At 34.2% G+C, this 12,942-nt stretch overlaps 1 protein-coding gene across 1 annotated transcript in view; it reads left to right on the forward strand.

Annotated features, from left to right (window-relative positions):
- LRPPRC (leucine rich pentatricopeptide repeat containing) overlaps positions 1-12,942 on the forward strand; it is a 103,737-nt gene that overhangs the window by 36,107 nt on the left and 54,688 nt on the right. Inside the window, exons 15-20 of the mRNA XM_058551329.1 lie at positions 8,567-8,594; positions 10,359-10,416; positions 11,503-11,609; positions 11,821-11,898; positions 12,235-12,279; positions 12,627-12,740. Coding sequence (XP_058407312.1) covers positions 8,567-8,594; positions 10,359-10,416; positions 11,503-11,609; positions 11,821-11,898; positions 12,235-12,279; positions 12,627-12,740 — 430 coding nt within the window. The remainder of the gene's footprint in view (positions 1-8,566; positions 8,595-10,358; positions 10,417-11,502; positions 11,610-11,820; positions 11,899-12,234; positions 12,280-12,626; positions 12,741-12,942) is intronic.

Below are 12,942 nucleotides of genomic sequence, written 5' to 3' on the forward strand. Positions count from 1 at the left end.
GACCTACTATATGAGGAAAGAGACAGTGCACTTGTTACCTGAAATAACCTTTTATTTTTCCTGCTAAGTAGTTGAATTGTGTTTAGGTAGTCTTTTATATCACCTTTTCCAAGAAATACACATAAATTTGGTATAGGTCTTGTTTCAAAGAAGAAAGCACTATTCGAAATTGGCAAGTTGGGGTTATAGATAAATTTGCACATATGTTTGATTTATACTTTTTGAGTATTTAATTACAAGGTGACTTTTATTCAGTATAATACTGCTCTCCTCCTCTGTGTGCTCAGGGGATATTAATGACCTTTCCCTCCCAAGTTTGTTGTTTTGAAAATATTCAAACATAAAAGTTGAAAGAATAGTAAAGGAAACACCCATATACTCTTTATGTAGATTCACGATTTGTTGATGTGTTGCCATATTTACTTGCTTTCTTTCTCATACACTTTTTCTCGTATATGTATACACACACATGCATGTACATAAACACAATTTCTCTTCTTTTTTGCTGAACCACTTGAAGTTGTAGACATCATGATACTGGGTCCTTCAGCTTAAATCTCTTAAGAATAAGGTCATCATCTATATAATTGTAATACCAATATCGCTCCTAAAAAATTAACAATACTATAATATCATCTAATATGCATGGTCCATGTTCAGATTGTCCTAGTTCTAAAAATTTCTTTTATAGCTGTTTTACTTTTTGATTGAGAATTCAATTAAGTTCATGCATTGCATTTGATTGCTATGTCTTTAGTTTCTTAATCCAGAACAATTCCCCCCTTTTTTTGCTCTTTTATGACACTGACTTTTTTTGAGGAGTCCAGGCTATTTTCTCTGTAGAACGTCCCTCCCACGTTTTGTATTTGATTTTTTTCTCATGATCAGACTCAGATGGAACATTTTTAGCAAGAATACTTCATAGGTGATAGACATTTCTTACTGCATCAAGAGATACACTGTCAGGTGTCCAAAATTGGTGCCAATCAGCTAAGTTTTATCACTTGGTTAGGGTGGTAGCCCTATGTCTCTCCCTTGCAAGGTAACCTCACCCTCTTTGTAATTAGTAAGAAGTCTGTGGGGTGATACTTGGAGACAGCCTCTCTATCCTATTTCCCAGCATCTTTTTTTCACTCAGTGGTTTTAGCAGCCATTGGTAGTCCTTGTTGAATCAATTGCTAACAGTCGTGTTTGCAAAAGGATGAGTTTCTAATTTTGTCATTCTTTCTGCATTTATAAAGTTAATGACTTCTGATACTAATCTCAGTAATTTTTAGTCTCTTCATTGGTGGGAGCACTAGGGTTTTCTGTGAACGTCTCCACAACTGCTGTTGCAGTCAAGAAGAGGCAGAATAAGTAGGTGGGATTCTGTGTTGCTGCCTTTTCTTTAGCCAGGGTAGTTCCATTCTTTTCAATTATAGTTTTTTGTGAAGTTTAAAAAAACAAACAAACCAATGTCTGTGCCTTTAAAAATAAAGTTTGAAAAATACAGAATACATAATCAAGTGGATAAAAAATGCTGGTAGAGCCAGATTTTAAAGAAAGAACCTATAATGCATTATGAAGTGAAATATAATAACATTTTCATATAGTTGTCCTTGAAAAAAGACTTGAAAAAGTTTTTCGTATAAACCTCTAGGTTGTGGGTATTTCCTTCTTTAACTTCACTAACGTTAAATTTTTTAGGTAGTTTGAATGTCATTTGTTATAGACTTCTTAAACAAAGCACTTGGACTATGAAGTTGATCCTCACTCCCGTGTCCTTATCAGTACTCGGCTAAAGACTGAGGACGACTCTGTGGATCTCCAGAGCTCTCTTTGTCAAGGTCTCCCCTCTCTGATACTCTGCCCTGTGAGAATAAGTTTTAACTAGTTCCTTCCAGGAAAGTATTTTAAATCTGTAGGCTCTAAAACTATATTATGTTGATGAATTTTTCTTACTGTAGATAAAGAAAAGTTTCAGGTTGTAGTAATTTGGCATTATCTGTAAGAATATGTGCATAATGTGAAGCATTTGTGACTAGAGGTGCTTTCTTTCTTTCCCTCCCACCCCCGAAACTACTAAAAATTCAAAACGTAACCAACGTTACAATCAGCTGTTGTTACAATCCATTATCTTGGCATTAACGTAACCTTCTATTTTTTCATTCAGTGCTGAATCAAGTAGTATATATATTTTAAAATCCCTTTGTTAGTATATTCAGTATGACTTGAAATAGTCACCTATCACATGCTTCTTAGGACCCTGTTGTATTCTAGCAACTTTAGAATTGGCTGAGGAGGAAAAAACTGAGTGCTGATTGGCATTCCCACTAGAGTTCAAGTTAAACCTACCTGTAACTCCTATAAGGATTAACATCTAGGAGATTTGCTTAAAGTTACTCTTTACCGAAAATAATTACTCATAGTTATCAGATACGTAAGAAGTTACAGAACATTAAATGAGATTATAGTCACTTTAGCTGATCCTAAGGGAAAGTTGAATATGCTTTTCAGTATTGGAATGCAATTTTTGGAATAGTTATCTACCCTATTTAGTATAACCTGCCTGCTGTAGAGGTAAGTCCAGGGTCTATGAGGCATAGTTCCTAGCATGTGTTCTGTAATCTGTTTTGGCCCAGATTAATTTTTTTTGCTATTCCACAATATTTTTGAAAAACAAGCACTGTTTTCTTTATGCCTTTTGAGAGTAGTGTTGAAGTGGCAAGCTGGTATTTCTGTAAGATGATATTCTCAAGAAATGGTCATTGATTACTAATCAAGTGTAATTCGTTCTGAAAGTTTTCCGATTTATCAAATTGTCCGTTAACATATATAGGCAAAATCGCCTGTAGAAAACTATTTAAATTCAATACTGCTTAGTTAGGGTGAGATTATTCAAGATTATTAGGGAATTTTTACTTTTAAACTTTTTAAAAAACTAAGACTACTTTTAAGAGTATTTTAAAAGGCATTTAGATCTGACTAATAAAGTTAGTAAATTCTTATGTCAAGTCCAGGGCAAGAATAAAAACTTTCAGTTATAAAAGAAATAAGTCACGAAGATGTAATCTACAGCATAGGGACTATAGTCAATAATATTGTAATAATGTTGTATGGTGACAGATGATAACTAGACTTAGCGTGGTGATCATTTCATAATGTGTACAAATATAAAATCACTATGTTGTACACTTGAAACTAATATAATATTGTATGTCAATTATGCTGCAATAAAAAAGATCCAGGACAAGAAGATGTAGTATGAATAAGACTTGCTTTCCTCCTAACAATAGCACCAGCTGAACAAAGTTCAAATGAAAAGAGGGCAGTATACATTTTATATGTTACTGAAAACACCACCCCCAGAAATATTGAGTCACTTCTAAGAGACGAAATGTCACTAAAGCCAGTTTAAAACTTGGCTAAGAATATAACATATCAAAAAGAGAAGTGTTTCAGAATTGGCCTGGAGGCATTTACGTCTTTGTAGTCCACAGGAAAAGTTATAAGGAGGGATTTTCTGACCCAGTGACAACAGTCTGAACTTGGCAAGTGGGAGTCTGTACCGTTGAAGTGGTGCTGCTTTTCATGTGTTGAAAAAAAATCAAGTTTCTAACGCTAGCTTTATCGAAATGCCGCCAAGTCAAATGCCAGATATTAAGATCTTGTTTTCAGTCAGCCAGTGAGGCTCCGCTCGTGACGTTTTTACAGGGGAAGGGGAAGTATTTGATAAACTACAATTTGTGAGTGCTCAGATAATATTAGGTCTTATTAGTGTGTGCAAAGGCTGGGACTGTGAGGTAGTCGGTAATTCAAGGATGAATAGGAAACTTCTTGCCCCCGAATTTTTTATAGCTGGAAACCAGAAGGTAAGAAAGCATCTGCAAACCAATCTTGGTAATTATGGATGTATAGAGGAGAAGGGACTGTCTCTTTCTGCCCAGGTTAAGGGAGGGATGGGTCAGGGCAAGATGTGCAGAGAAGGTGCTGGGCTGAGCTTTGAAGGATAAGTAAGAATTTGTCCAGGGGAAAGGAATGGTGTTCCAGGCAGGGCATTGAGGCTGAGAGAACAGTGCATTTGGGACCTGAAGGTAGATTGATATAATGGTAGCCCAAGAAACCAGAAATAATGGCAACAAATAAAGCCAAAATGGTAGCCCGGGGCTCTTCATAAATGATCTCATTCTAAGTTATAAGGTTTTGACCTTGAGTCATGGCTTTGGGCCACTGAAAGATTACATAATGAAAGATTTACATAATGAAGATAAGACTGAAGGTGGATATTTGAGTGGGGGAGAAGAGGGTGCAGGTAAGGGTAGATGGGGGAACAAGACAATATGAAGAAATGGTCAACAATTTGTGGGATCCTTTGAGGTGCCGTTTGAGGTGCCTGTGGAACTTCAGGTGAAGATACTTGACTTAGCCTTTTTTTTTTTTTGTGAGGAAGATCAGCCCTGAGCTAACATCCATGCTAATCATCCTCTTTTTGCTGAGGAAGACCGGCTCTGAGCTAACATCTATTGCCAATCCTCCTCCTTTTTTGTCCCCAAAGCCCCAGTAGATAGTCGTATGTCATAGTTGCACATCCTTCTAGTTGCTGTATGTGGGACGTGGCCTCAGCATGGCCGGAGAAGCAGTGTGTTGGTGTGCGCCCGGGATCTGAACCTGGGCAGCCAGTATCGGAACGCCGGGCACTTAACCGCTAAGCTACGGGGCCGGCCCTTGACTTAGCCTTTCTAAATCTGCTTCCTCTTCTGAGAAACAAGGAATTTAAATATCTTCATGCAGAATTGTCTTAAAAATAAAAAATATAATCACTGGGAACCTAGTATAGAGGATGGCTTTTAAGCAGCAGATGGGGAAGGAGAATTTCTGAAAGTGATTGAGTAGCATCACTGGGAGACTGGCAGATAACGATCAACAACAAGACAAATCTCAAAACTTAGTCAAAGAGGACCTAAAAGTGTTGAATTTTGAGTTGAGATTAGTGGTAATTTTAGCAAGAGTACTTTCACTGAAAGTTTGGGGCCTGACGCCAGATTGCCATGGATTAGGGAGTGAACATGCAGTGAAGAAGTGTTAACTATTCTTTTACAAAAGCTTAGTTTTAAAAGATTCTGTGTGTATTATTATTTTTTTTTTTTGGAACTTGTGCCATCCGTCTTGAAGCTTCATATTCCAGGTAGTACTTCTAGTCATTTTCAGTTGTTTTGGATATATGTACAGTTTTGAAAGTGTATCTCCATGCCTTCTCTAGGTACTTCATGCCAGGTTTGAAGGCAATTTAATTTCTTGGCAATAATTTTTTATTCTACATTAAGTTGATATTTTGATGAAAATTATGAGTAAACTAGGTTTTCTTAAAAAGGAAGCCCAGCTTAATGTTGAGAGTTGGAATAGAGATGCAGAATTTAGGCCAGAGATAGTATGTGTTTATTTTTTATTATGGAGTTTTCAAACATTCACAAAAGTAGAACTCCCAAGTCCGGATCACCCAGCTTCAACAGTTAAGATGTTGGTAATCTTGTTTCATCTACTCCTGCCCTGCTACCACCATGCCCCCCCCCCCTTTTTTTTTTTTACCTGGACTTAGTTTAAATTACAGAGCTTTTGTGTTTCTATCTATAAATACTTGAGTATACATCTCAGAACTCATTTTAAATAAAACAATATAACCACTTGTAATATCACACCTGACAAAATTGACAGTAATTAAGAAGAGGAATGCATCAAATTCCCAGAGGGGTGCATGATACAGAAAAGGTGACAAAGCACTGCAAGTCTTGCCACTTAATATTGTGCATTGGCCTCTCACTTCTTTGCAAACTCTGATTCTCGACCCCCCCCCCCCCCCGCCCCGCTGACTTCCTTAGCTGTGGTAGGCATCTACAAATTAAGATTACTTGGAATTAAAGCTGATTCTACCCTAACCAAAAATGATGCCTACTTTTTTATCAATGTAGATTAATTTTAGTGTATCTTACCCTTCTCTGTGTAGCATTTTATCTTCGTATATTGGGTTCTCACTCTTCTTTCACTTATTATTGGGCAAAAAAAAAAAAATCTTTTTTTTTTTTTTTGCATATGGAAATGTCAGGTAGTCAGAGGAGGCTGCCCTGTAATCAGTGGACGGGTAAGATGAAAACTCTCTTGTAATAGTGGAGAGATTGTTTTCTGCTACAGCCTAGAGATGCAATTTTTTGGTCAGTTTATCATTTCTTCTGTTAACTGATTTCTCAAAAAATTTTCCCAAATCAGATTAAATGCTATACTAAAGACAGGGTTTCATAAACATTTTTTCCCCTATAGGTAAGATTCCATCTTCTTTTTTAAAACTTTTTCTTAATGTGCTTCAGTGAAAAGGATGATTTTATCATAAGGAAGAGGATTCTAGATGGACATGGAACATGTTTTTATTTTTCATTTTGAAATAATTATAGCATCACAGGAAGTTGCAAAGATAAGATACAGAGGGCCTGTGTACTCTCCACCCATTTTCCCCCAATGGTTACATCTTAACCATAGTACATTATCAAAACCAGAAATTTTACATTGGTACAATGTGTGTGTATAGTTTTGACTTTTTATCATTTGTATAGATTCAGATAAACCATCACCACAATGAAGATACAGAACTATACCATCACCACAAATATCCATCTCCACCCTACTTCTTTATATTCATACCACTCCCCCCCATCCCTAACCCATAGCAACCACTAATTTGTTCTCAATATCTATAATTTTGTTATTTTGCAAAGGTTATATAAATGGACTTATAAAATATATCATATTTTGAGATTGGCGTTTTTTTACTCAGCATAATGCCCCTGAAATCCATCCAAGTTGTGTCAGTAGTTCACTCTGAATATGTTTTGAAAATAAAAATAAGTACCCTCTTAACTCACTATGCCAAAACTCAGTCCACCCAAAACTGCCAACCTCAAGTTTAAAAAAGCCTGTGAATTTTTGTGGGTATAGGTTTAAAGATTTTATTTTTTATTTATTTTTTCCCCCCAAAGCCGCAGTAGATAGTTGTATGTCATAGGTGCACGTCCTTCTAGTTGCTGTTCGTGGGACGCTGCCTCAGCATGGCCGGAGAAGCGGTGTGTAGGTGCGCGCCCGGGATCTGAACCTGGGCCGCCAGCAGCGGAGCGCGCGCACTTAACCACTAAGCCACGGGGCCGGCCCATGTGGGTATAGGTTTAAAAAGGCCTATAAATTTTGTGGGCATTTTACAATGTAATTATACTATAATTAATTATTATATAATTATTATATTATAATTAACCATTATACAATTATTAATATAATATATAGACATAATTATAATATACTTACACTGTAAAATTACCAGTAAAACACATAGTCTTAAAGTAGATTATATGTTTGAATTAAATATACAAAGCTTATAGACATTGTTTACAAAGCTTAAAAATAGTGTAAGACCAGTGTTCATTGTAAGTTCATTGTATAGGGTTTTTCATTTAAATAGGCAAAATTTGGGTGAGCCATTCTTTTTGCTTTCTTTGAAATAATTTCAACTTAGAGAAAATTACAGGAATGGTACAGGGAACTCTTGTATGCCTCGTTTACTAACTTTTAGCATTTTGCCACATTATCATTATTCATTCCCTCCCATCTGTCTGTCAATCTGTATATACACACATACACATACACATATATAGATATATAAAATTTATTTTTTTGGAACTGTTTGGACTTAGGTTGCATATATCATGACGCTTGACCTTTAAATATGTCAGTATGTAATTCCACAGAACAAGGATATTCTTTTACATATTTCACAGCATAGTTAACAAATTCAGGAAATTTAACATTGATGGAATATTCTTGTTTAATATAGTTCATATTCGAGTTTTATCAATTATTTTCTTTTTTCATATTTTCCTCCTTCTGTACAGAATCCAGTTCAGGGATGGATGTTAGTTGTCTTTTCTTGTTAATTTTCTCTAATCTGGAACAGTTCTTCAGCCTTTGTCTTTTATGACATTAACATTTTTAGAGAATACAGGCCATTTATTTTATAGACTGTTGCTCATGATGGTTTCCCATGATTAGATTCAGGTTATACGTCCCTGGCTGGAATACTGCAGAAGTGATATTCTGTCCATCTCATGGAGTTAAATCTGAGAATACACATTGTCCATCAGTATCTCATTAGTGATGTTAATTTTGATCACCCAGTGAAGATACTGTTCAATTTCTCCAGTGTATGGTTACTATCTTTACCATTACAAGTAATAAGCAATCTGTGGGCAGACACTTTGAGACTATGCAAATATCCTGCTCCATCAAATTTCGACCTGTAGATTTAGGGATGGTTCTTAATGATTCTTGCCCAAACTAATCTGTTTTGAGGGTTCAGAGTAAGTGAGAGTCAACCTTTCTAAATTACCTTGTCCTGAAAATTCCGTTTTATTTTGGAAACATTTATTTACATATTTATTTTAAGACTTTGATTTGTATGCATTGCATGTCATCATTGCTAGTGCATTTTAACTTAAAAAAAATGTTTTTTAGACCTCTTGGTTTATTTTTAATCCTTTGCTGCCCTCTGCAGGTCTATGAATATAAATCTTTGGAGCAAGGTAAGTAATCCTAATATTGGAAATCATAAGGTCATGTATAAAAAGCTATTAAGAGCAAAAGTTATAATAGCTTCACACATTTATGATGTATTATTGTAAGTTAATGAATTGAGAATCTTGAAGTTGGTAGTTTTAAAACTGCCTTCCTTGGAGCATGAAATTTATCATTGAAACTATCCTTGACTTAGTCCTAAATTCTTCATAAGGTTTTCAGCTTTTCCAAAGGACAATTGTTAATATTTTTGCATTGACATTTGGCCATACAGATTTAATAATTAAAATTTTAAACTATGTACGTGTGTATGTGTTTGTGTGTGTCCTTATATGAATGTATAGATTTTAATACAGTTTTAAATTGCTATCTTTTTAAGAAGTTAACTGTTTTTATACAGGAAGTACAGTTATCCTTATGCTAAATTGTAAGGAATATTTGTAGTTTAATAAAATCAGAATACACAATGATTGGAATTCCTAATTTAAGTATTTTAAAATCTAAATTACATTCAATTCTTTGTTTAGTATTACTTATATTGCCTTGAAACTATATAATCAATTATAATATATGGTTGGGATATTTATATTTAGAAGTAATTTTTTGACTAGAAACATTTTCCATTGATTTATTCATTAAATGTGTCTTTGTTCAAAATTTGGTATTAAATGTGGTTGTCTGATATTTAATGTACAGCTACAACTTCTGGTAGAATTTATTGTCTATCTTCTGCACGTATTTGTGTTGGTTAAAAAATAGTCTGTAAATGAGGATTGTTTTTTAGCAGTTTCTACCTTAACTATCCTTTGAATTGCCATTAACTGCAGCATGATTTTCATGGTGGCGTTAAGTGGGATATGGTCAATCTTGCCTAATTTTCCATATTAGCAAATAAATAGTAGTAGAAGTAACTGCAGTTCGAGTTGTTCACACTTAGAATATGTGCTAGGCACTATTTTAAGAGCAAATAAGTTCACTTGTAAAAAACAGTAGTTCAGAATTCCTAACTCATATCACTTTGGAAAACAGCTATATGTTTCTGTTCTTACTGTCTTCAGCCCAAGGATATATAGTCAAATACTGTGTTCAAAAGTTACAAGACAATACTATAGGTTTTGTATTGATTTTCATCATAAAATACATGTTTAGATTTTTTTAATTAAAATTTTGCTGGCAGAATTAATGTTGAAGTGTTGTGTATGTCTTTTAGTGTTTGTGTAGTCAGTTGATAAGAATCTGAGAACAAACACGTTAGAACTTTTGATCCCTTTTGTTTTAATGTCATTAAAATGACTGGAAAAATATCATTGAAAACCTAAAAAATTAAGTTATTTAGTGGTTCAGGATATTTTACTTTATTATTTCTGTAATACTTCATTTACAAGGAGGAAACTGGTCCAATTTCAACAAGACCAAAAACAATATGATAAGAAATAATATTGGTTGATAATTCCTATAAGCTATTTCCTATCTATAACATTCATTTAAAATGATATATAAACAAATCAGCGTAGAGGCTTTCTTAGTGACATTTCATAAAACATTGCAGTTATCCGTCAACATGGGTTTGTTTTGTTTTTGTTTTTAAAAGACAAACCTATTATTTAAAAACGAAACAATCTCCTTGGCAGGTGGGGGTGGTGTTGAATTACTGTGATATAGAATAATACCTTACTGGGGAGAGGCTTTATTGTTTCAAGAATTCAATTTCAGACTGTATTTGTTCTTGTTTGCTTCTCTTGCTGCAATGCACGCATTTTCTGTCTTACCAGATAACAGAACTGTTGTATAAGGATGGACGTTATTGCCAGGAGCCTCCAGGACCAACGGGTAGCGTTTCAATTTCGATGATTGTAACTTATCCGCAAATCCATTCTGTGTAATGATGGGCTAGAAGGATTACAGGAGTAAACATTTTCTTTATGAAAGTGAAATTTGAAAACATTTGGTTATAAATCTTTATATTGATAACCACAGCATTTTGAGATCTGTGAGGTGTTTGGTTTTATCATAATTATTTCTTTAAAGACAGAGTTGGGAGGCTTTTTCTTTTCAGATATTGAGGAAATGCTTCTTATAGCACCTATGGAAATAGGCTTAAAAATGAGTAATCCTTAGTGTTTAAGTAATTTGAATGTTTTGCAGGTGAGTTAATTTTTAAACATATAAAATAGTAAAGAGGTCTTGTAGGATTGTTTTCCATTTACCTGTAATTTATTACCCCAAATACATTATTTTGACATTTAATAATTTTTGTTTTTCATATAATGAGGCCTAGAATATATGGTTTTCTGTAAGAAGATACTCTTCTTGAAAGTTCAAAATTTCTATCCTAGGTATTAACACATGGCCCTATACATTTTATGCTTGAATGCATAGGAAAATTACTGTTGTTACAAAACATCTTTGTTAATCTTGGTTTTTCATTGGCTAATAGGCAGCTCTCCGCAGGATTACTGTGTCTGCTTATTAAAATTATTTAACTTTCTATACTCAACATTTAATAATCCTTTCTAATTTTATGTGTTTCCCTAAATATTGCCCACAAAAAAAATTAGTATAGAAATGTGTACAGGCATTTATTTATTCTCACTACTTGTGATTTGGACAGGAAAGGGGTAAGGCCTTGGGCAGGACCACTTCTGTCACAGAGTGGTGGAAAAAAATAGATGGAAGTAAGATTCGGTACTGAAAAGCTGTCACTCGGTCTGAAAATAATTAATATTCCTTTCACTCACCAGTTAGATATGTGCTCCCAAACCACATAATCTCTATGCCTCAGTGATCATTGTTGCCATTTCAGAGCCTCTCATCAGGGTGACATCTCACACCAAAATGATTTCTTATAAATTAATCTTGATAACATGACAGTCGCAGTAATTTTAGTGGAATGCTTTCTCTTGTTTTTTTCCACAGAAGCTGTTGGCTATTTTCTTTATAACTTGATTGACAGCATGAGTGACTCAGAGGTACAGGCCAAGGAGGAGCGTTTGAGACAATACTTCCATCAGCTGAAGGAGATGGTACCATTTCATTTTTTGCTATATAATGCCTGTCCTGGCTGACATGTATCTATTAGATTTGAAATTGCTGCTTTTTAAGTATAACCAGACCACTTCTCAATGACATACACGAGTTGGAGACTTAAATTATGTCTGAGATAATTTCTGTTAGACAAATTTCGGTTTGGTTGTCTAAAACTCAGAGTTTTTTTCCTCCCTTTCTTTTGCACAGAATGTAAAAATTCCTGAAAATATCTACAGAGGCATTCGTAATCTGCTGGATAGCTACCATGTTCCTGAGTTGATTAAGGTGTGTTTGAAATAATAATCAATGCTTAATTTATATATAAAAACGTGTTAAAATTTTATTTAAATAGGAGCTTTTGACCAAAAACACGTTTATTTAAATGACAACCATTAAAACAAGACTTTTCATTGATTGTTGGTAAATACTTTTTATATATTGAAGAATGTGTTTAAAACATTTATTACAATAGTCAATAAAGTATGAACAGAATTTCTGGAAAATTTTGGAAAGATGGAAAAATAGCAGTAAAATGACATGAGACTTCCAAAATTTGCTTTTGACATTTGCTAATATATTTTTCCACGTGTTTTCTAATTCTAATTTAAATCTTAATTTTAGGATGTTAACATATTGGTCGAAAGGGAGAAGATCGACTCTCGAAAAGTAAGTAGATTTTTTGGGTAGCTTCTACATGCTATAATAACTACATTTAATGAGGATTCTAAAGTGTGTCCTTATAAAACCAGTGGTTCCTAATATTTTTGCCATGGTACACCTCTAAGAAGTTGGTAAAAGCTATTCCCCATCTCAGAAAAATCAACATATCAAAGAAATGTGCATACAATCTCAGGAGCTTCATAAACTCCTGGAGTCCATCCACGGATCCCCAGATTAATATCCTTGATAGCATTTATGACATTTAGGAAAGGTCAGTTTAAAGGGAAGAGTGACAAGGGGTACATTTTCTTTCTGTAGTAAATTTCTTTTCTTTTTTCTTTCCATTTCTGTAGACTACGCAGCTTACATCATCTGATTTGGAGTCCACACTTGAAAAACTGAAAGCTGAAAATCAACCTGTAGGAGATGTCCTAAAGCAACTCATCTTAATGCTTTGTTCAGAAGAGGTAACATTTGTTTAAATATTTAAAATATGCTATTAAGGTAAAAAATTCTTTATAGTTAAAAGTAAGCAAAGCCAAATATAATATTTGTAATTTTTACAAATGATTATTTTACATCATGGCTGTGAAGAATGCAATTAAATGAAAGGTTAACTAATTTCAGGTACACCTTGAATGGCATGTTTTCTGGTTGCTGTAGTTTGTT

Source organism: Diceros bicornis, chromosome 12 (genome assembly GCF_020826845.1).
Source record: "Diceros bicornis minor isolate mBicDic1 chromosome 12, mDicBic1.mat.cur, whole genome shotgun sequence".
NCBI lineage: Eukaryota > Metazoa > Chordata > Mammalia > Perissodactyla > Rhinocerotidae > Diceros > Diceros bicornis.